This window comes from Festucalex cinctus, chromosome 1 (genome assembly GCF_051991245.1).
Source record: "Festucalex cinctus isolate MCC-2025b chromosome 1, RoL_Fcin_1.0, whole genome shotgun sequence".
NCBI classification, from domain to species: Eukaryota; Metazoa; Chordata; class Actinopteri; order Syngnathiformes; family Syngnathidae; genus Festucalex; species Festucalex cinctus.
The window spans coordinates 31,775,618-31,797,587 of record NC_135411.1 but is presented as its reverse complement, the minus strand read 5'-3'; the positions used below and the strand labels follow the sequence as shown (position 1 = coordinate 31,797,587).

Here is a 21,970-nt window from a genome sequence, read left to right as displayed (position 1 = left end):
AAGACTACCGAATGAACAATTCTGAGCTCTTAAAAAAAAAAAAAAAAAAAAAAAAAAAAAAAAAAAAATAAATCAATTTTTTTAAATTGAATCGATTCGAGAATCGCGCTATGTAGTATCGCGATATATCGCCGAATCGATTTTTTTTTTTAACACACCTACCTCAAACGTCCAATAAATTGAGATCTCAAGTGACCAGAGGAAAAACTAAAGAGAGGAAGGAGGGAAGGATAGATAAAGCAAAGTGAGATCCACAGACACCAGCACCCACTGATTCAAGGGGCTGTGGGAGGGAGAGGCTACTTCTGTTGAGTTTCAGTAGATGCTGGTGCGACGGATCTGGCATGCATAAGGACCACCACCAAAGAAAGAAGCCGTCAACCGCGGTCCAGCAAAGCAAAGGTTGAGTGAAAGTTCCCTACTTTTACCAGGATATGTGATAAGTTTCTTACCTTCTACCACTCAATACCAACACATTATTATCATTACTAGTCTGCTTTTTTTGCTCCTCAATCATGTTGCTACTTGCTAATGAGAAAAACAAGTGTTAACGTCTCTATTGTGCTGCTATTGGCTAGCTTAATAACGTGTGTGGCGTGCGTGTGTACAGACAAAAGTAGCCGATGGAGTAAGCCATGGACCTAAGATTGCTTTTCAGCAAACAAAAGCTCCATTTTGAAGTATTTTTAAAGACAAGATGTAAAAAGGCAGACACAAACAGGGCTTAGTCAATTTGTTTTGTAAATGTTTAATATATGTTTATATGATGCACTTCACCCATACGCAGACTTGTACATGAATTATTATTATTTTGTAGATTCAACCACATTTCACATTTTTTTGATGTGTATGTAGTACAGACAAGTAGGCTATAGTTAAAAAACAAACATTCTGTATTAAGTTTATGTCTGTTACTATATTTTACACGTGTGTTTCATTTAAAAGAAAATTTCAAAAACAAGTAGGCCTACAAGGTCCATTTGTGTTAATTGTCACTGTAAACCGCGGGGAGCTGTTTTACTCCAGAAACATGCATACTGTCAATGCGTATGTTGAGAAGCTGTTTGTATCAAAAAGAGTACCGGTACCCTTCCCAAGAAATTAGGGTTGGGATATGTTTATATTTTAAGTCCTTTTCTCCTTTGCATAACTTTTATTACATTTGGTTTATTCACTGACTTCCCATGCAATTTTTGGAGCGGAAAGTACCCCCAAACCACGACAGCCTACCTATCACTACACTTTCACAATCTTAACAGGTAAAAGTTCAACTTACTTGTCAAAGCAGAACCTCTCTTACTTAAATGACGAATATGAGCCGCCTCTCAAACGTTTAAGTTCCATTTGGCTTGTATGCACCATTGTTTGCTCCTCTCTCTCATCAACTTCCCAGTGAAAATCACAAAGCAAGCAGGCTAAGAAATCAAACATAAGTGGTACAGCACCTGCATGTAGCACAAAATATTTCACTACCTTCACCACATTTGTGGTGTTGAATATTATCATAGTACATTTTTATTATATTTGTTTTCGAAAACAAATATAATAACATTTATAATCAGAATTACTCATTCAAACATGGTCCCCGAGTGGGGAAGTGAACCCATGCTGCCTGCATCCAAGACAATCGACGGTACCACACTGTCCCACCACCCAGAGCCTACTCATTCAAGTTAGAAAAGTGAGCATACTTGTGTATGTTGTCGTAGTCCTGGAAGACTGTCAGCTCCTCGCATATCTCAAAGTTTGCACTAACTCCACAAATAAAGATAAGCAGCTAGCTGCGCTGTGGCCTGCCTGTCCGTGCTCTCATACAGTGCTAATGAAAAAAGGCAATTTTGGTAGCTTGTCCTGCAGCTGGCCATTTTGTGGTGGGATAGTTTCATTCAGAGATGGACACTTAAGTCTCCCGTCGGTTCTCCTAGTTGAGACCCGGCCTGCGTCGAGTGCTTCCACATGTTCAGCGAATGATTTGACTCGAAAAGATACCCAGAATGAGACAAACACGAGAGGGACCGTCTGTACTCATCCCGATTGACGGACAGAAACGTGATTCAGTCGGTGCTTAGTGCGTGTATTTATTCGACGCTTACGTCTTCGCCTGTGTCCAAATTCGCAAGGCTGGGTACTGTAAAGGCCGAATTTGTCGGCTACATGACGTTACTCTCGGCGCAACTTGACAGCACGCACGGACTTACGTATGAAGGGATTGTTGGTCAATGCGCAACCGACAAGCAGCATTGACAATCCATGACCATTCCATGTCAATGCTGCTTGTCAGTTGCGCATTGACCGACACTCCATTCAAGTCTGTGCCTGTTGTTGAGTCACGCCGGAGGTGACGTCATACAGCCGGCAAATTCGGCCTTCGGAGGACCCAGCCTTGTGAATTTGGTCACAACCATTGTGTACTTGCTGAAAAGTGGCCGTTGAAAACGACGGGAAGCAACGTCAGACTGAAGGGCCGAGCTCATGGGCCATTGAGCACTTGAAGGATTTTTTTTTCAGTTTGAGAGGTGGGGGGGACTCTAGTATTGTTCAGGTGGCCGGGCCAAATGTGAAGTCGGGCCGAGTCCGGCCCGTGGGCTGTAGTTTGGGGACCCCTGCTCTAAACAGTCCAATCATGTATCAACAACAACTTGGACCTTGTCCTCACATTTTCTGTGCAATAATAAAACAAAAATGTATACTCATATAACTAGTGTTGTTCCGATACTGTTTTTTGGCCCCCGATACCGATTCCGATACCCAGCTTTGCAGTATCGGCCGATACCGATACCATACCGATACTTCAGGTTTTTTTTCCCCTAAACATGAAAAAGCTGTCTTGCCATTGGTTCAGAGCATTCAAGGGCCAATAGGATATCTTAGCTCGGCATGCAATGAACATGTCACATATCAGTTAATGTCGTGCACGAGCAAGACACAAGATGCTGCATCCAAAATCCTATATTAGTGTTGGAATTAATGGTATCGGCATGTTACTTGTAAGTACTCACCGATACCGATATCACTGTTTTAATGCAGTATCGGCGCCTCTGCCGATACCAGTATCGGTACAACACTACATATAACTATATAGATCGTACATGGATGTTTTTTTGCCCTTTAGTAACAATGTTAATAATGGTCTACAGTAAATTCCAGTCAACCTGATGTTGAGGCTTCAAAGCACAAAGACTAAGCTGGATTTTAGTTTTTTCTTCTCTTCTCATTTTGGTTAATAAAGTATTATGCAAGATTAGCACTGTTAGTATGATATCTTAGGATCAAATTCTCCATGCAGGGTAACATTTTGTTGTTCCGAAAGTGTTGAACTTCATCAAGAAAGAAGATCAGACGTCGTCACTGCGCGCCGCCAAGTTGCACCGGGACCGACTTCTCTTCATCTCCAACACCATTTCCTTGTCCCGTTTTGACTGGCGACTGCTCCGCGTGTTTCCTGTATGCTCTCTGGATGACAGCTGCAGCGACATCTTCCTGCTTCCTTCTCAGAGTGCTGCTGATTGGTTGATAGGACCCCTGCAGGTGACAACTTGTTAGAAATAACACCATTGGCTGAAATGAGGTCAAAGAATTATGTCATGTCAAATAACAGAAGAGAGGAGAACTGACCATGACTTTGGAAGGGCTGCGGGCCTTGAACCTTTTCTTCATGCTGGCTTTTAGATTCTCCATGTCTCCTGAAATTCCCCGCGCCTGTACACACATGGATTTTTTTTCTTTGAGCAAGGCAAAATTAAAAACAAGACAAAACGTGATGTCATGACCTGAGCAGTGAGGGCCACGAGGAGGTCCAGACAGTGGATCTTGTCCCCAGCAACCAGAGGCAAATCCATGCCGATCACTTTGATTTGGTTTGGTTTGGCAATCCTCAGTGGATCTTTCAGATCGTCACAGAAATCTGACAGCTGGCTAAAGGGCAGTACAGTTCATCAGCCAGCATAGTAGGCCACAGATCAGTTACACCATATGTGACACCATATGACACCTTTTGGTGTGGAAAGTTCCGTGTGAACTGCTGCTGGTTCTTTTATCTGTAATGCTCGCTACACTCAGAGAATTTTGTTGTTTATTTTATTTGATTATCTAGATGTTTTCTATATTTTTAAAATGTCAATGTTCTAAAATAGACTGATCGTAGATGCAGAATTTAAAATAATGTGAAATCACTAACAGTGAAAACACAATATTAATGTTCTTTTAATGGGAAATGCATTATAAATACATGTATTTATTGTTAAAATATGTTCACAAAAGGAATCTTAGTGTCACAAACATTTGTTTTTAAGGGAGTAAACTGTAAAACTAAAATTCTAAACAAGAAGGAAAAAAAGAGAAATTCATTTAAAATTGCTGATAAATTAATAGTAATTTTTTAATAATGTACGATAAATTGTTTAAAATGTTTTTTTTGTTTTTTTTTAAATCGAAAATAACTACAATTACTGTAATGTCCTAGATGGTAACATTCATTGACATTGTATTAACATTTATTTTGAAAGGACATCTAAAAAGACATAGGAAAAGGGGAAGGCTTGAGAGGGTGAATAATATGCAAAGCAAAGAATTGGACTTGAACTTTTGAGATGCTGCCTCTGCTTATGGAACATCAGCACTACTAACTAAGTACATATTTCATGTGATATAAAATTACTAAGAACAGTGGCGGCATGGCTCAGTGGTAGAGTGGTCGTCTAGTATCCCTGAAGATGCAGGTTTGTTCCCCTTTGTGACCATGTTGCAGTATCCTTGAGGAAGATACTGAACTCCTGATGCTGCGTCATCAGAAAGTAAATGAGAAGTCAAAATGTAAAGCGGTTTCAGGGACACGTATAAGGAGGAAAAGCGCTATATAAATGAATGATTATAACAGTAAATTGTTGCAATTTGAAACCCGGCGTATTAGGGCCACGTATAAATATATATTTTTTTAGAGGGCGGGGGCAATATTCCAAGAAAAAAAAAAAACTCGCAAGTTTGCCAGTTTAGAAAGTCGTAAATTTGCGAGTTTAGAAGTGGCAAATTTGAGATTTTCTAAAGTGGCAAATTTGCAAGTTTATAAAGTGGCAGATTTGCGAGAAAAAAAATCAGAAACTTACAAGAAATACATGTGGTGTACTACTTGAATGTTTGCGCCAATACTTTTTGGTCAAGTTTTCAAATAAGGAGATAACAGATTAACAATATGATGTTAAGCATTCGCTCTTTGAAGCATTGGGTACGGCCAGCGACAAAGATGCCTCGCTTTGCAAAGGTCCACACCCTGAGGATCAAGCATTTAAATCAATTTGGTAAAATGTATATTTACTTTTGCAGAATTATTATTTACACATCCATACATTTTGGTATTGTTTTTGTAAAGTTAATGTGTCGAACCTGCTGCTCTCCGTCATTCACTTGCATTTACCTAAAGTCATTTCTAGCTTCTGATTGGTTAGTGCTAGTCAGCTGACAGGGGACCAGGAAGTGTTGACGCTCTAGCTGCTGTGTATGACGAGTAAAGTTTAAATTAAGAATGAATCGGTCTCCATCCTGCCTTTTCATTTTATAGTGTCCCATTAACCACCAACGAATCCTCAAATGATTAGACTAAAGCTATGCTACGTGTATTTCTCGTAAGTTACTGAGTTTTTTTTCTTGCAAATCTGCCACTTTATAAACTTGCAAATTTGTCACTTTTAAAGAGTCGCAAATTTGCCACTTTCTAAACTCGCAATTTGCGAGTTTTTTTTTCTCCGAATATTGCCCCACCCTCTAAAAAATATATATATATTTTTACTTGGCCCTTAATACTCCGTCGTATGTTTTTTAGAGGGTGGGGGCAATATTCTGAGAAAAAAACTTGCAAATTTGCGAGTTTAGAAAGTGGCAAATTTGCGATTTTCTAAAGTGCCAAATTAGCAAGTTTTTTTCTCTGTATATTGTTCCCACCATCTAAAAAAATATTTATACGTGGCCCTAATACACCGTCGTATTTTTGCGATCTCATTCAGATGTTCCAAAGCACGATCGACAGCCACCCTGATTTGTTCCTCGCCTTCAAATGAGAGATCGCTAAACATGAAGGCTAAAGAAAAAGCCGTCCAACGTTACGAATGGAGGACCAGAAGGCAACGAGTGTCAGAATTGTGTTATGGAAAAATGAGACAAAATATCTTTTTTTGTGCCTAGTTCATCTAGTTCATCTTATCCGAATAAATATGACTTGCATCCGTGTTTTGATACCTGCCAGCCTCACTTGTGTACGCAGTAGCCTAGTTGTTAAGTCCTATCCTGACAGCTGCATTAAAGGTGCTACAATGCTACGTAAAATGACTGCATGTTTCTCCAAGACTGGATTTGAAAAGAAGAATTGTGTAAGCTCTGATATTCACTTGTTCACCATAGACCAGATGCCATTGAAATTCTCACATCTGGGGACAAGTGACACTGCACTCGTCACTGCATTTCCAAAAACAAATAAAGGACACATCAATGAAGAATAATGACCCAGCTTTGCCCAGGGCTTTGTATTAAATAAGAGTAAATGTCTCCAAAGCAGATGTCTGTGTGGCCAGGGGTCGGACCATTTATCATCATCCCACATTTCATATGGGCTTGGAATAATTGTAATTTTGTCACCAATACATATATTATACTTCTCTGTAAAACCACCCCCCGTCCCTCGGCCGTTAAAGTGCTTAAATACTGGCGATTTCTCCCGCTAAGCTTATTGTTGTACGTCGCATCTATTATTTGCTGCCACACGACCAACTGCGTATGCGGCAAAATTTGTCAACAAAGGATCCTCCAATACTAGACTACATAAAATAATGTCGGTGTAACTCACCTGGAATGAATAAAGTGTGATGCGTGTGGGTCAAACCTCTCCCAGGTTTCACAAAACATCTCAAAATCGGAATCGCTGAGCTCGTCATCGCTCTCCTCGGTTGCCATATTGAAGTTTTCCAAAATGACGACAATGTACATGATGGTTACCACCAGGAAACAGATGATAATGTATGACGCGAAGAAGACGATCCCCACCGCCGGCCTACCGCAGTCTCCCATGACAGACGTTCCAGGGTTTTCCATGTCCGGGTCGCAGTCCGGTGGCGTTCTCATGACCGGAAAGAGCAAACCGTCCCACCCGGCGGTCGTCATGATCGTGAACAAACAGATTATGCTCTTCCCAAATGTTTCGAAGTTAAACACGTCATCCAGCATAGCACCTTTCTTCACATAGGCAAAGTTTTTCATGCCAAATACGGAGAATGTGAACATGATGACGAACAGGAAGAGCCCTATGTTAAAAAGGGCAGGAAGTGACCTCATCAACGCATAGAGCAGTCTTCGTACGCCTTTAGAAATACGGAAGAGATGAAGGATTCTGCAGACACGAGTGAAGCGAATCACACTGAAGAGCGCAGGCGTGTATATGAAGTATTTTTCCAACAAGTCTGCCAGGAACAACCCTGAAAGATAAAACAAGATCATCAAATATACTGAGCTATGGCACGTAACTGTAAGTATACAGGTAGGTCTGTCTGGGCTATACATACTCTAGCTGTCACTGATCACTTGATTGTCATTGACATATGAGCTCTTCAAACGACTTCAAGACTTGCCTCTTTGCTCAAGAATGAAAAACTAATACCTGTCTTTTTCCCAATTGCCAGAATGAGTGACTTTAACCCAACCTTGTAATAAATCACTCAACCTGCTCTGCTCTACAGGCCATGTGCAGTATGTCAAAATGGACACCATCTGCTGACTTACCCACAATGAACAGGATGACCAGGACAAAGTCAAAGATGTTCCATCCGAATGCGAAGTAGTGCTTTCGGAGTGCGATGATCTTCAGCACACACTCGAGAGTGAAGATGACTATGATGGCAAAAGTTATCCAGTATATAATAAATTCCTTTTCAGAGCTTTGGTCGTATGTTTCCACCATCATGACGACCACTTGGAGGCAAGCGAACACCATGAAGAAGACATCAAAGGCGGGTTTGGTCACGAGGTCAAACAGCAACGCCTGAATCTTGTTCTGATGACGGACACATCGACAAACGGCAGATAAACACGTCAAACTAAAACGATGTATGGCAACAAGTGTCCGTTCAAGCAGAGTAGGAGCAGGACTCACTTGTGGCCGGGGAACAGACCTCTGATTTTTCTGATGGCCTAAAGTCTTCAGGCAATTGTACCATTTTATCTGTTCCGGTGTCATAAAAATACCTGTTCCTCCCAAGTAAAAGAGAAAACGAAGAACAAATCCTCTTTAAATGAGTGCAAGGACACAAGAAGAACAAGGCAACGTTGTGTGAAATGTGTGTAAACCTATCTTGGCTTTCTGCTGCTTGAGGTACTCGATGATGGCGCCGACGAGGAAGTTGAAAGCGAAGAAGGCGCCAAAGAAGATGAAAATGATCAAGTAGAGGGACTGGTATAGACTTGCCTCATACTCTGGCTGCATTTCAATCTATATATACAGGCACGTGTCACACACACACACGCACATGTTAGCTACTGGTAATTATTTGCCCTTTATTCTATTAGCAGTAACAATGTCAGCAGAGATTGGCTAACCATTCTGGAATCCTGCATTGCATACAGTAGGTCGATCCAGCCTTTAAAAGTCGCCTGATGAAAAGAAACAATCAATTAACCAATCGATCAATCTTTTAATATGAATATGCTGTAGGTTTGAACTGTTGGAAGATCAATTATTATGGTGGCAGTTAATGGTTGTGCTGCATTATACTGGGAGCCATAATATATATTACATACAGTGTATATAATAGGGATGTCACGATAAGGGCATTATCGCGATATTGTGATATTAAAACTGCCACAATATCGTCGTCGTCATGTTCACAATATTTAAAAGGAACACATCTGGTAAAAAAAAAAAAAAAAGTCAGGTTTATTTCCATTTGTGCAGTTCTAGCACCCTCTGGTGGCTAGTTTATTAGTGCAATTTAATTTTCATGAGAGATGTTTTGGCCTACTATGTTTCAAATCTATGCTAATTGTCAGCTGAAGGGGAACCTAATTTGCTTGTGAAGCGATCAATGTGTGCTTGCATTAGCAAGTAAGTGCCTCAATATTGATATTAGAGATTGGAGGTGGTTTATATGCATTGCTGTTATGTACAAAAGCACAATATTGTGCTTTTTTTTTTTTTTTTTTTTTAGTATGAGCTTTTTTTTTTCTTGCAATATTGGGATCTTTTTTAAATATCGCCAGCCTCCCCACAATATCATGATAATTATCGTATTGTGAGCTTCATATCGTGATAATATCGTATCGTAATGTTTGCATATCATTACATCCCTAGTATATAAGCATACAGTAATGATATGTCGATCGAGCACTGTGGACTTCAGACTGACCATTTGCAGAAGCGACATGTATCCCATCCCCACGCTGTCAAAATTTATTTTGAGATTCCTCCAGCGAACATCAGTGGAGTTTTCTTCTATCAGAATGAAGCACTCCGACCTGTTGTTGACTTGTGTGCTGTCAAAATATTCCTCAGAAGTGTCATTTGAGCAGTGATAAAATCTTCCTCCAAACATATTCACTCCCTGGATGCTGAATATCAACCAGAGGGTCAGACAAGCTAGCAGCACGTCAAAGATGGTCGGGATGGCTCCAAACAGTGTTGTCGCCACCACCTGAGGACCAGTGCAGAGGACTTGTGAACAGGTTAGTTGGTGTGGTTAAGTGGCTGGCGTCCTGGTGTTTGCTCACCTTGGTGCCATCAAAGCGAGACAAGACCCTCAGAGGTCTCAGAGTTCTCAGAGACTTGATGGCTTCAAGATGAGAAATTCCCAGAATGATAGCAGACGTGGAAAGCAGAGAGATCTGGCAAATGATGACAAAGATGTTTCATGTTACATTTAGCCGATTATGTAAACTTTCTACTTGATCATCTCTTGAGTTCATAGGGATGGTTTAAAAAAAAAAAAATCAATATCGAATCAATTTTCCTTTTCGAGCCTGATATTCATTCATAAAGCCATGAATCTATTATTTTAATTCGGGATGCACGATAATGCTATTTTCAACCGATACCGATAAACCAATAATTTAGAGGTGCCGATGTCGATAACTGGTAAGTAAGCCGATAATTGTTTGCAAAATTAACTCGAATACAAATATGCTTACGAGTCCTGCTATAAGTCTAACAAATACATTGAAACATTGGATAAACTTTGCACAATGTTTCAATGTTTGTAAAGCACCATGAAGCTGAATTTTATTGATATGAGCCACAACCACGACAGACGGCATGTCGAGAATTATTGCTGGATTTCTTTATTATCTGATTTATCTGTATGGAATCAAATTGCCGATAATTATCGGCAGATTTCTCTATTATCTGTTTGACGTCAAATTGGTCGATAATTGCCGATAATTTTCGGCCACCCATATTATCGTGCATCCCTAATTTTAATGCCTTTTCCCCATAAATTCACAAGAAAATATAATTTTATAGTCCAAAATATTTTTTGTATCTTACTGTTTTCTTGAAAGTTAATATTCACATGAATTTAAAAGTATTTTCTTATATTTATGAAATACCTGACTTATTGCACTTTAAGACAAGTCAGTCTTTTTAATTTATATTTACAATTATTGAATTAGAATTATGAACATGTTTTCATCTCATCCTTCCTGATGTTAATGTTTGTTTAACACAAGTTATAACATGTTACTTTATTTTTTATTTTTTTTAATTGAACCAGTTACGACATCCGCAAAATTTAATTTGGAATTTAATGTGAATCGAATCGGAAAAAAATCCAAATCGAATTGAACTGAACTCTTATGAATTGAAATCAAATCGATTCCGAAAATTAGATACGCAGCCCTATTATTTCATAAAAGCTATTGAGTCTGTATGAGAAACTTCATCTTACTGTACTATTACACTTTTTTTTTTTCTTTAAGTAAAAGTCCCTCAGTGCTTGGAACCAATCTGAAATCTAAAAAATCCGAGTTATCTCTTTAGTTATGGTGGCATGATCACATTGTGCTCTATTTGGACATATTTGTATCCTGTCTGCTAGCTTGGCATCATGATATGTTGTGCATGACTGTCGTGTATAGTGTTCCCTCATTTTAGGGGTTATGTTCCAAAAAATACCTGCAATTAATGAAATCCGTAATTAATGAAATCCGCAAAGTAGTTAGCTTTATGTTTTACATTTATAGACTTTTCTCATCGAAGCATTTACATTTTCTCACATTTCTGTCTCAATGTTCAAATCTTCCTAAATTTTATAAAATAGGTATATTTAAAACAAAACAAAAAAACGCATGCAAAATTGCACACACACACAAAAAAAGCAGTGAAACAGCGAGGCCGCGAAAAGTGAGCCACGTAAATGATGTTGTATATGTCTTACAAGCACAACGAGGAAGTCTATCCAGCACCAGACACTGGTAAAGTACTTTTTGAATCCACCAGCGAACCACCTCAGCAGCATCTCCAGCACAAATACACACGTGAACACATAGTCGGCGTACTCCAAAATGGTCTTGAGCAGCGGTCGCTGCTCCAGGTAGATGTCTTCAAAGGCCTGCGTCCAGAAACATTTTAAATCATCAACATTTTAATTTAGCAATGGATGAAAGACAGGCATAGAGAGTAATGCAAGTGTTATATTAGTAGAGACTGACCAGTGCTCCACTACTCAGCAGGATCACAAAGGTAATGAAAGCCTCAAAACATTTGTGTTCAACCACGGAGACACACGCTCGCCTCAAATTCAACCAGTTTCGGAGTCCTGTCTGGCATGAGTCCATGTTCAAGACTGGACAGCACCGGTAACATTCTGAAAAACACACACACATACACGCACACATGCAGAGGCTGTGAATGACTCCTGTTTTTAATTGCTAACATTTGCGTGTGCGTGTGTTCATACGGTCGCAGAAGCACTTGGCAGGTGTGTCTTGGTCATCGCCTTTGTGCATGTCCACTAATGAATCGCCGTGCTAGCAAACAAGATATTTTTTGAACACTTTGTTTGGTCTGTTGTTTTTACAGATGTCATAATGACAAACAAGTCAATGAGCTTACTCGCAAATCCTTTTCTTTATCGTCGTCTTCATTTCCAGATTTTTGGGATGCGCCTTTGTCGCCGAGGGCCTTGACCTCTGATTCTGGCTCTTCGGAGCTGACAAAAGTAAGTGCCAAGAACTCCTTCTGGTCCACTTCATCACTCTTGGGTCCTAAGACTGAAAATGTCATTGTGTCGCATGATGTGGACCATGACGGAGGAAAGGAATACAATTTGGCTCCTACCAGGGGCCTTCCATCCTGTCTTCTTGCACATGCCGCAGATCCAGTTTAAGGCGGTCCGCAGATTGTTATGCCCTTCTGAAGCTGCCCAATGATCTCTATTGGCTGACTTTATCAACAAGGCCAGGAACAGATTTAAAACCTGCACGGAGATGAGGAACACATTAAACAAATCCAAGAATCTAGGGAATAGGTCTCGGTAGTGTATAAGTATGGAGGACCAAGACTGCCAAAATTTGAAATAAATAAATAAATAAATGTCTAAAAGTGAAAATAAAAAGGAATATAACAAAATATAATTCCAAAATTATATCTAAAAGGAAATAAATCCGTTTTTATTTTCACTTTTCATCATTTATTTATTCAGACATTTATTTATTTATTTAGACATTTACTTAATTATTTAGTCATTTATTTATCTATTTATTTAGTCACTAATTATCTATTTATTTCGTAATTTATTTATTTAGTCATTTATTTTAGTTTTGGGCCGTCCAGCCAAGTGGAAATGTTATTCAAATGAGGGGGCGGTCCTAAGCGTGTCTTGGGTTGGACTCCACTTCCTTGTTCGCCGAGCTGCTCACTCGGCCAATGACAGGCAGTTTGCAACGGCGGAGTCCAACCCAAGACACGCTTAGGACCGCCCCCTCATTTGAATAACATTTCCACTTGGCTGTACGGCCCAAAACTGCCAAAATTCAAAATAAATAAATAAATAAATGAATAAATAGATAAATAAATAAATACATAAATAAATGACGAAATAAATAAATAAATAAATAAATAAATAGATAAATAAATAAATAAATACATGAATAAATGACGAAATAAATAAATAAATAAATGACTAAATAAACAGATATATAAATGACTAAATAAATAGATAAATAAATGACTAAATAAATAGATAAATAAATGACTAAATAAATAGATAAATAAATAAATAAATACATAAATGACAAAAAGTTAAAATAAAAACTGATTAATTTCCATTTATATTTATTTTAGATATAATTTTGGAATTATTTTTATATATATATGCAGCAGTTCATGAATTTCACAAGTCTTTTTCTCCGTGGTGACTAGTGTTAATTTCGTCAACAAAAACTAAACAAAAATAATTTCATCAACACACACTTTTTACCAGACTAAAACTAGACTAAAAACCCCATTAATAAACAATAACTGGGACTAAATCAGTACGCATTTTCGTTGACTAATGAAGACGAGACGAAAATGTACTTCACTTAATTAAAACTGGACTAAAATCTATGAACATTTTAGTTCATGAACAATGACGAGACAAAAATTATATGATTGATTATGTAAAATCCTGTCTCTGCTAATCTGTCATGTGACACACAGTGATACACCCCCTTTCAAATCTGCAGCTAACGAGTGCAATGTGCACAAACACATGGGACAGACAGGAGCTTCATGGTGAAAGGTAAAAAAACAAAAAACAAAAAGTAAATTATAGTTATAACGTAACATTAACCCAACGACTATAACGTCCCAACAATAATGTTTATCCGACCGCTAACTAATGCTGGCTAACTTGCTAGCTCATAGCGTGGAGCCATAGTAGCCACTGTAATTGTATGTGAAGTTGTTTTTAATTTAAAAAAAGATGGCGGAAGTTTTATGTGAAATAGCTTTAGATCCGAAATGTTCAATATTATCTGCTGACAAAAAAAATATACAGGGGTAAAATGATTGTCATGACTAAAATTAGGCTAAAACGATTTTGTTGACTACAACTAGACAAATAAACTTGTGTTTTCTTGGACAAAAATGCAAGATTTATAGTCGACTAAAAATGGACTAAATAAAAATGGGGTGAGGTTGACGAAATATGATAAAAATTAACAAGCGTGATTGAAACAGGACTAAAACTGAGACTAAATATAAAAATGAATGATAAAATTAAAACTAGTGGTGACTCACCGCCAGCTTTCCGACGATAACCAGCATTATGAAGAAGATAAGACATCCGGGCTGACCTGCGACCTCCATGCAATCCCACAGTAGCTCGATCCACTCTCCACAAACCGCTCGGAAGGTGCTGAAGAAGGCGTGGAAGAAATCGACCATGTGCCAGCGAGGAAGTGAGCAGTCTTGTGAGATGCGACACACATTGTCTCTGTAGTCCTTTCCGAAAACGTGCAATCCGATCACCGCAAATGTGAAGGTGATGACGGCCAGAAGGAGGGTGAAGTGCCTCAGAACCCCCAACGCATTTCCAATGAGCTTTAGCAAAGCGTTGAAGGTTGGCCACCACCTCCCCAACCTAAATACTCTCATCACACGGAACTAGGGAGTCAATCAGGAGAGACACTTTATTAATCAGGCATGGAAAGTTAGAATGACTCAAGTGATGAAACTCACCAGGCTAAATAAGTGCAGTCCAGAAATGTCTGCCAATCCAAACTCGATCAAAGTAACAACAGCAACGACGCTGTCGAAGATGTTCCAACGGCTCTGGAATCATGAAAACAATGAAATAAATTAGACTTGCTGTTGGTTGTTGCAGTTATATTCATAGAGTTGCTGAAAACAGAAATTGTAACCTGGAAGAAGAAGTAGGGGCCCATGGCCAACAGCTTTAGGACCACTTCAACTGCAAAAATCATTGTGAAGACCTGCAGGAGGTCAATTAGAGGTTAAGGGTTACCCAGGCCAACGACTGTTAATTTGCAACATAATAAACAACTTTGTGAAAGCCTGAAAAGATGTGTGTCTGGAGTGGAAACAGAAACAAGTACAAAACGAACTCCAGACTGACCAGATTTGCAATTGCGAGCGTCTCTTCAAACTTTGCCGTCATAGGATAATGCTCCACGGCCATGAAAATGATGTTAAGCACAATGCACATGACGATGGTGAGATCGAAGAAGGGGTGAGTGACAAAATGGCGGAGTTGCTGTTGAGCCTTGCAACTGCTGCAACAGGTCCACTTGAGGAAGATGTTGGCGAAAGTATTGCAGCATGGTGAGCGTGGCCGTTGCTCATCCTCACACTCTGAAACAACTGCAAAACTTTAGGAAAGTCTTGATTGATTCACTAAATAAATATCACAGATGAGTTGAGCAGCGCACACCATCATGTTATGATCATGTGACATAAATGTGTGTTTGTGTATTAACACCTGCTGCTGCTGACGAATTCTGCTTCTCAGTGACGCAACCACTGCTAACCACCTACACACACACATTCACGCGCACACTCGTGTCAGCTGATTTGCATGTAGAACATGACGTAACAAATTCCACGTCATCTGACCTCCTTTCCTTCATTCTTCAGCGTCTCCAATATGCGAGCATACTCTTTGCTCTTCCGCTTCGCCTCAGCCGCTTCCGCCTGCTTCCGCTCCACAAACGCCATGGCAACCACTGCGATGATGAGACTCCAAAGGGCAAAAGAGCACACCACCATGTCGAACAAGAAGCTGATGGTGGAGGCTTTACCAGCTGAGCGCAATGTCTGTCGAGACAAACCAGTAGACCGGGTCACAAACTGTGATCAGATTAATTACGTGATCTGGAAAGAGAATTTCACTGACCATTTGGAAAAGGTTCTCCCAGAAGTCCAGAGTCATCATTCTGAATAGAGCCAGGAAAGCCCAACCAAAGGAATCGTAGTTTGTGTAGCCGTAATTTGGGGTTGGCCCCGTCCTCAAACACATATAACCCTCTGGACAGGCCCTAAACAATCCAGTGTCGGCACGTCTTCACCAAAGGCCATTTGACAGTGAGTGCGTGTTACCCGTATACATACCCGGCACCAGATCTGTTTCCACACAGCAGAGCATCAAGGTGTCCAGGCCGATAATAATAGTTTTCTGTCAGACACACATACATACAACATTTTAAAGCAGATGTCAGACATGTGATGGACAATAAACACTGATTAGTTTCACACCAGGACGGTTGATGTGCTCTTGATAGCCAAAGTCTAGGGATGAGTAGTTGCTCGGCGGCATCAGCACACACTTTTGCCTCAAGAAGCCCATGAAGTTATGCAGGTCAAGCACAGCTACGACACTGAGGCAGACGAGGCTCAGGACGATGACGTGGACCATCTTCTTCACTGATTGCATCAACGCTCCGAGATTTGCCTTCAAACCTGACAAGGTCAAAAAACACTGAGGCTCATGGTAGCTCACACACATTCACACACACGCACACACACCAGGTATCGCTGAGATGATCTTGAGTGCTGGAAGGACTTGGAATGCAGAAACAATTCCCGAATTTACCATTTCTGTCAGATATCTGAAAACAGAGTGCCTTCTTCTTCAGGTGATCATCATCATCATCATCATCATGGCATGTGTGAATGTGCATTACGCCGTGCTGATGATCGTCACATCCAACCAGTTCCATGGATCCCTGAGGAAGGTGAACTGACCGACACAGAAACCTCGGGCCGCAACTTTGACGAGCACCTCAAATACGTAGATGGCGATGAACACGGCCCTGTTCACCAACAAAAGGCCACCATTTGACATGATTGCTTTTAATTGCTGACTGACACGAGAACTTGAGAGCCAATTGTAATACGCTTTCTGTTGTGACACATGCAAAGTGCTGAAAAGTCAATATTTCTTCTGTAACTCACTTGGCAATCTTGCTCCACTCCGGAGGCTCGGACATCGTCATGAACACACAATTGGTCAAAACGGTTAGCAGGATAAAAGCACGGAAAAAGGTGGAATTTTTTTTTAAGGAACAAACGTACCTGCGAAAGCATACAGTGAATACACAGACTGCTCTGTGGATAGCTACCTATCTTGCTAGCCAGTTAGCTAGCTAGCCATATAGATAGATAGATAGATAGATAGATAGATAGATAGATAGATAGATAGATAGATAGATAGATAGATAGATAGATAGATAGATAGATATTAAATGCTGCATTCGAGGAAGGTGGGAAGTCTGAATGATCCCACTTGGATTGTCCCACTTCCGACATCCAAGCGTTTGACTGAGGCAAATGTAAACAACAAAGATGGATGGTTACAATAAACTGTTGCTCTCGGGCAAATCACGTTGGGTTACGTGAAGTTATTTACTGTTACTTCGAGTAACTAATGTCAAGAATAAATAAAGAGACAAATAATTTTGTAAATTATGTTTTGCCATTCATTCACGGTGTAAGGTATGTCTCTATTGTCGAGTGGCATCAGATTGAAGCCGGTCGGTGATGTCAGGGTCCCCCCACCCGCCCCGACTTTGCAACTCAGATCTCCAAGTTCAAGAGTATGTTCCCATGCATACTTCCTGGTTTGAAGTTGGAAATGTCAGACTTCCCACATTCCTCTAGTATTCGAAAGCAGCATTAGACCGCCATTTTGACTTTTGACACAAGCCCGGAATTGTGAATTGCTGCTGAAACGATGTACGTCATTTTTCTCATTGTAGGACTATTAAAGGTTATATCTTTTAGATATACAGCTAAATGTAGAGACAACTAAGTCTATAACAATATACAGGTATACGATGTATTATCTGCATGTGTTTTACACACGTAGATGTCCGAAAGGATATGAGTGAAGGAGAATCTTGATAGCAGTTGTCCTCATATTGTTGAAAGCAGACAACAAGTAACATGCAGGATCAGCATTGAATCTATGGATGTTCTTTTGTCCATCCAGAACAATGAACGTCTGTAGAGACAACAAAAGATCAGAGGTCGGATATGTACAAAAAAAAAAAAGGCGTATCTGCAGACAGGGACACGGAGTTCGGCCAACAGCCAAAAGGCACAGTTTAGAGACCTGTGATTGGTAGAAGGGATCCAGCTCCTCCAGAGGGGTGGTGACAAATTCAGGGGCTGGTTCACCAAAGATAAATGGGAGAGGCTTCCCACTCTCCAAGTCACCTGTTGGATTCTGCTGCTTTTCTGTGACCTGTCAATCAGAGAACTAGCCAATCAAATGGCAAACTCCTAGCCATATATTCACCTCGTCTATCAGTAAAAAATAAGTGACATGAGTATGTGTTTTTGTCACAAAGTTAATTTAGTCTTCAATAAACTTACCATAGGTGTTTCTGCACCCATCAAAGTCAACATTTTGCTACCGACAATTTTGAGTCTTCAATCAACAATCTTCATTTGATTGAAATGCATCAGAAAAGATTTGCATTAAGGTACTCAGACAAAATTAAGACATTCAAATGAACACATCTTGGTTAGAAAAAGATGAAAAAGAAGTGGTATGTGTTAAAATCAATGTATTTGTGTATAGCCTACAGCGGTACCTCGACTTACAAGTTTTACAAGATATATGTCAGGTTAACCTTTGCACTGTAAAAATAAAGCCTCTATTTTCATCCCATACAAAACACACACGCACACACACATTGCAATCTTTTGCTGGAGGCTGAAACGGATTAATGGCTTTTCCATTCAATTCAGTTGGTGCACGTGAAGATGACGATGATTTGAAGAAGGACTATATTGAGATGCTAGGGTGGTTATGTATTAAAGTAAGTCAAGGCACCGCTGCAATTGTTGCTTGAAGGCAAATTGTAACCTCTACCATTACATTCTCATCTTCTCTTTTCTGTCGTTCCTTGTCTTTGAATTCACGGCATTGTTGATTCTCTTTCAGTGAGTCAGCCGTAAATTTCCGGAAGACCTCCATACCAACAGGGGGCAGCAGCGACACCATCTTGGTATTCTGTAGTTGTGCCCGTAGGGCACTGTTGTGTAGAACCATCTTCCTGTGTATGGAAATTGTGTCATCTTTAGTGCGAAGTGCCACAAAGGAACTCAATTTGAGTTGTAAATTATAATTTCCTTACAAAATGGTCATTTTATTTGTTTGTTTTTATTATTTTCGAACACCCAATGGACTATATGGACAAATCACTTCCATGAATGCACCGTAAAGACCCCTGCACGATCGGTGACCCACATGCGCAGAAGATCGGCCATCTTGGATCGCTAACTATGGCAACTACAGAGGTCCAAACACGTTCACATACTCAAAACATTCATTGCGAAAGGTATAGGAGAGGTGCACGTTTGTTTTTTTTTACATTTTATATTTGAATAAAAGCCATTTAAAAACACACACACCGCAGACTTACTATAAAGTACAACAATGCAGACTCACTTGAAATGTAATGGGGTCAAAAATAAATGTTCATATTTAAAACTTATATGATTAAAAGTTACTTAGTTGCATGAAAATGCATCAAGAATCTAAGATTTATTTTTCACGTTGTAGCATGGTTTTACGAACGCGCAGTATCGCACAGGCATATAAATTTACAGTAATTTGTTCTAGTGTGACGTAGTTAGTGAGCCAAGATGGCCGATCTTCTGCGCATGTGCATCGCAGATTGTGCAGGGGTCACACCATATAGCCGATAGGCCAAGAATTTTGAAGCCGTGAGGCCACCATATTAGTCCTCCCAAGAAACGTTTCTCGGCATACGATCCTATACTTTTACACTATCGAAATTAGAGAACATTTGAGACAGTACTTAGCAGAAACAGCCTGATTGATGATGTTTTAAATGTGTTAAACAAAAACAAAAGGACTTCAGACATTTACAACTTGCCTTAAATACATGTATGAATTATATGCTTCATTATAACTTCACGTAATGCAATGTACGTGACAGTATTGCCGCTATATCCCTGCATGATATTATACGGTAAACTACTTAACTGTATGGAATGCTTATGAAATAAGATTAAAACAATAAATAAAGAAAAATTGCAAAAAGGTAAGTTTTCTGGAGGTCAAAATATGTTTTGAGGACCAAATTAAAAAACAATTTATCACTATCCGCCATTTTGGTTGTTTACTTTTGCCTCAAACGCTTTCAGGTCGGAACTGGGAAAAACCAACTTGGATATATCCGACTTCTGACCATCCTCGAATGCAGCATTGGCTATCCAGTCAGGGTGGGAATCTCTGACATGAGGCCGATTCGATATGTATCTCGATACACAGGTTGCGATTCGATTGAAAAATGATTATCTTTCAGAACTGAACGGTTCGATACGGTTCGATTAAGTTTGGGAACGATACAATTTTCGATTCAATATGATTCATTTCAATATTCAAAACTTATAGTGACATTTGTTGCTTGTAGACGTTAATCTTAAAACACTCCAAATTTTTCTTCAAATGTGTTTAAAAAAAAAAAAAAAGTCTTCTATATTTTTATATATTGAATCAATTAAATAGACCGCAACAAAGGGCTGGGCGTATGACTGAAAAACGTATCAGTTTAAATATTTATTAGTCGTTATTGACAGTTATAATTGTTGTTTTTTTCTATTCAAAATAAGGATATTATAATGTAATAAGGTCAAAAGTAAAATGTTCATCTTATAGGATTAAAAGTTACTTAGTTACTTTATAATGCATCAAAAATATTTTTTTTAAATTTAGTCACTATTTATCTATTTATATAGTCATTTATTTATTTCGTCATTTATTTCGTCATTTATTTATTTATTTTTAATTTTGGCAGTTTTGGGCCGTACAGCCAGCTGGAGCTGCTCACTCGGCCATTGACAGGCAGTTTACAACGGCGGAGTCCAACCCAAGACACGCTTAGGACCGCCCCCTCATTTGAATAACATTTCCACTTGGCTGGACGGCCCAAAACTGCCAAAATTAAATAATAATAAATAAATAAATGACGAAATAAATAAATAAATAAATAATTGACTAAATAAATAGATAAATAAATGACTAAATAAATACATGTCTAAATAAATGTCTAAATAAATAAATAAATGACAAAAAGTTGAAATAAAAACTGATTTATTTCCATTTATATTTATTTTTTAGATATAATTTTGAAATTATATTTTTTTATATTCATTTTTATTTTCACTTTTAGTCATTTATTTATTTATTTAGTCATTTATTTATTTCGAATTTTGGCAGTTTTGGTCCTCCATAGGACATGTGTGAAAATTGTATTCACAGGTTAATCATCAACACAATGAAACTCACGTCAATGATAAAATGCACACTCGTTGACTGCATAGAACTTACTGTTCTGGAGTTAAGGGCTTCAGCTGACTGGCTCGTTTTACAAGTACTTCTTGCTCCTTTTTACTCCTCCAAAAGTCCCAAAATGTTGTTTTGTTTCTCATGGCTGCAGCTCACACTGTTGCAACGCTCCCGTACTGTCTCTACTGATTATCTCCAGATGGTTTGCTTCTTCACTCCGCTCTTCATTCCCTTTCTGTCCTGTCGAGGTGACCAATGACTGTCTTCATTGTCAAGTATTCTGTTACCATGGCGATGTCTCAAATCCTCTATGAGAATGTTTCACTTGTGCAGTGTGTCCCTTCGTGAACCTCATAAAAGACTGCCCCTTATCATGAACAGATTTCCTGTTGATGATCCAATTTCCAGGAAATATGCAGTGTATTGTTGAAAAACATCTGGAAGAAAGAAGAGCTTTGCTGTTTCATCAATTAAACCTCTTGTGTGTAACTGGGTGTACTGCCAAGTACTATTGCAAAACAGGCTGCTCACTCAGCTGCAGCAAAAGACCGTTTAACAAAATGATACAAATCTGTATGGGAAACAACCCCACAGCAAAAAAATGCAAAGTATTTTCCCTCTTCACAAACTTTTACTTTGTTGCTTTGTATCACATGTGCACATTAATGTTTACCACCATC

General features: G+C 39.1%; 1 protein-coding gene across 3 annotated transcripts; it reads right to left on the bottom strand.

The window, feature by feature from the left end:
• Window positions 1–2,320: 2,320 nt before the first annotated feature.
• On the bottom strand, window positions 2,321–21,577 carry LOC144023633 (sodium channel protein type 4 subunit alpha B-like). 3 transcript variants are annotated; one of them, XM_077529297.1, is made up of 31 exons: window positions 21,333–21,577; window positions 18,846–19,029; window positions 18,081–18,212; window positions 17,852–17,969; window positions 16,922–17,012; window positions 16,651–16,779; window positions 16,493–16,575; window positions 16,223–16,426; window positions 16,079–16,142; window positions 15,864–16,005; window positions 15,584–15,784; window positions 15,450–15,501; window positions 15,087–15,331; window positions 14,872–14,943; window positions 14,690–14,782; window positions 14,249–14,614; window positions 12,305–12,443; window positions 12,080–12,237; window positions 11,925–11,994; window positions 11,677–11,831; window positions 11,403–11,576; window positions 9,742–9,855; window positions 9,381–9,665; window positions 8,575–8,628; window positions 8,330–8,467; window positions 8,132–8,236; window positions 7,762–8,032; window positions 6,833–7,457; window positions 3,771–3,915; window positions 3,616–3,699; window positions 2,321–3,522 (listed from the first exon to the last, which is right to left on the bottom strand). In XM_077529297.1, the coding sequence occupies exons 1-31, from the start codon at window positions 21,431–21,433 to the stop codon at window positions 3,346–3,348; spliced, it is 4,971 nt and encodes a 1,656-aa protein (XP_077385423.1). In that variant the 5' UTR covers window positions 21,434–21,577; the 3' UTR covers window positions 2,321–3,345. The 3 variants fall into 3 exon arrangements, with proteins under 3 accessions (XP_077385423.1, XP_077385432.1, XP_077385441.1); XM_077529306.1 differs by having other exon boundaries at window positions 15,087–15,322; XM_077529315.1 differs by having other exon boundaries at window positions 18,852–19,029.
• Between the last annotated feature and the right edge of the window lie 393 nt (window positions 21,578–21,970).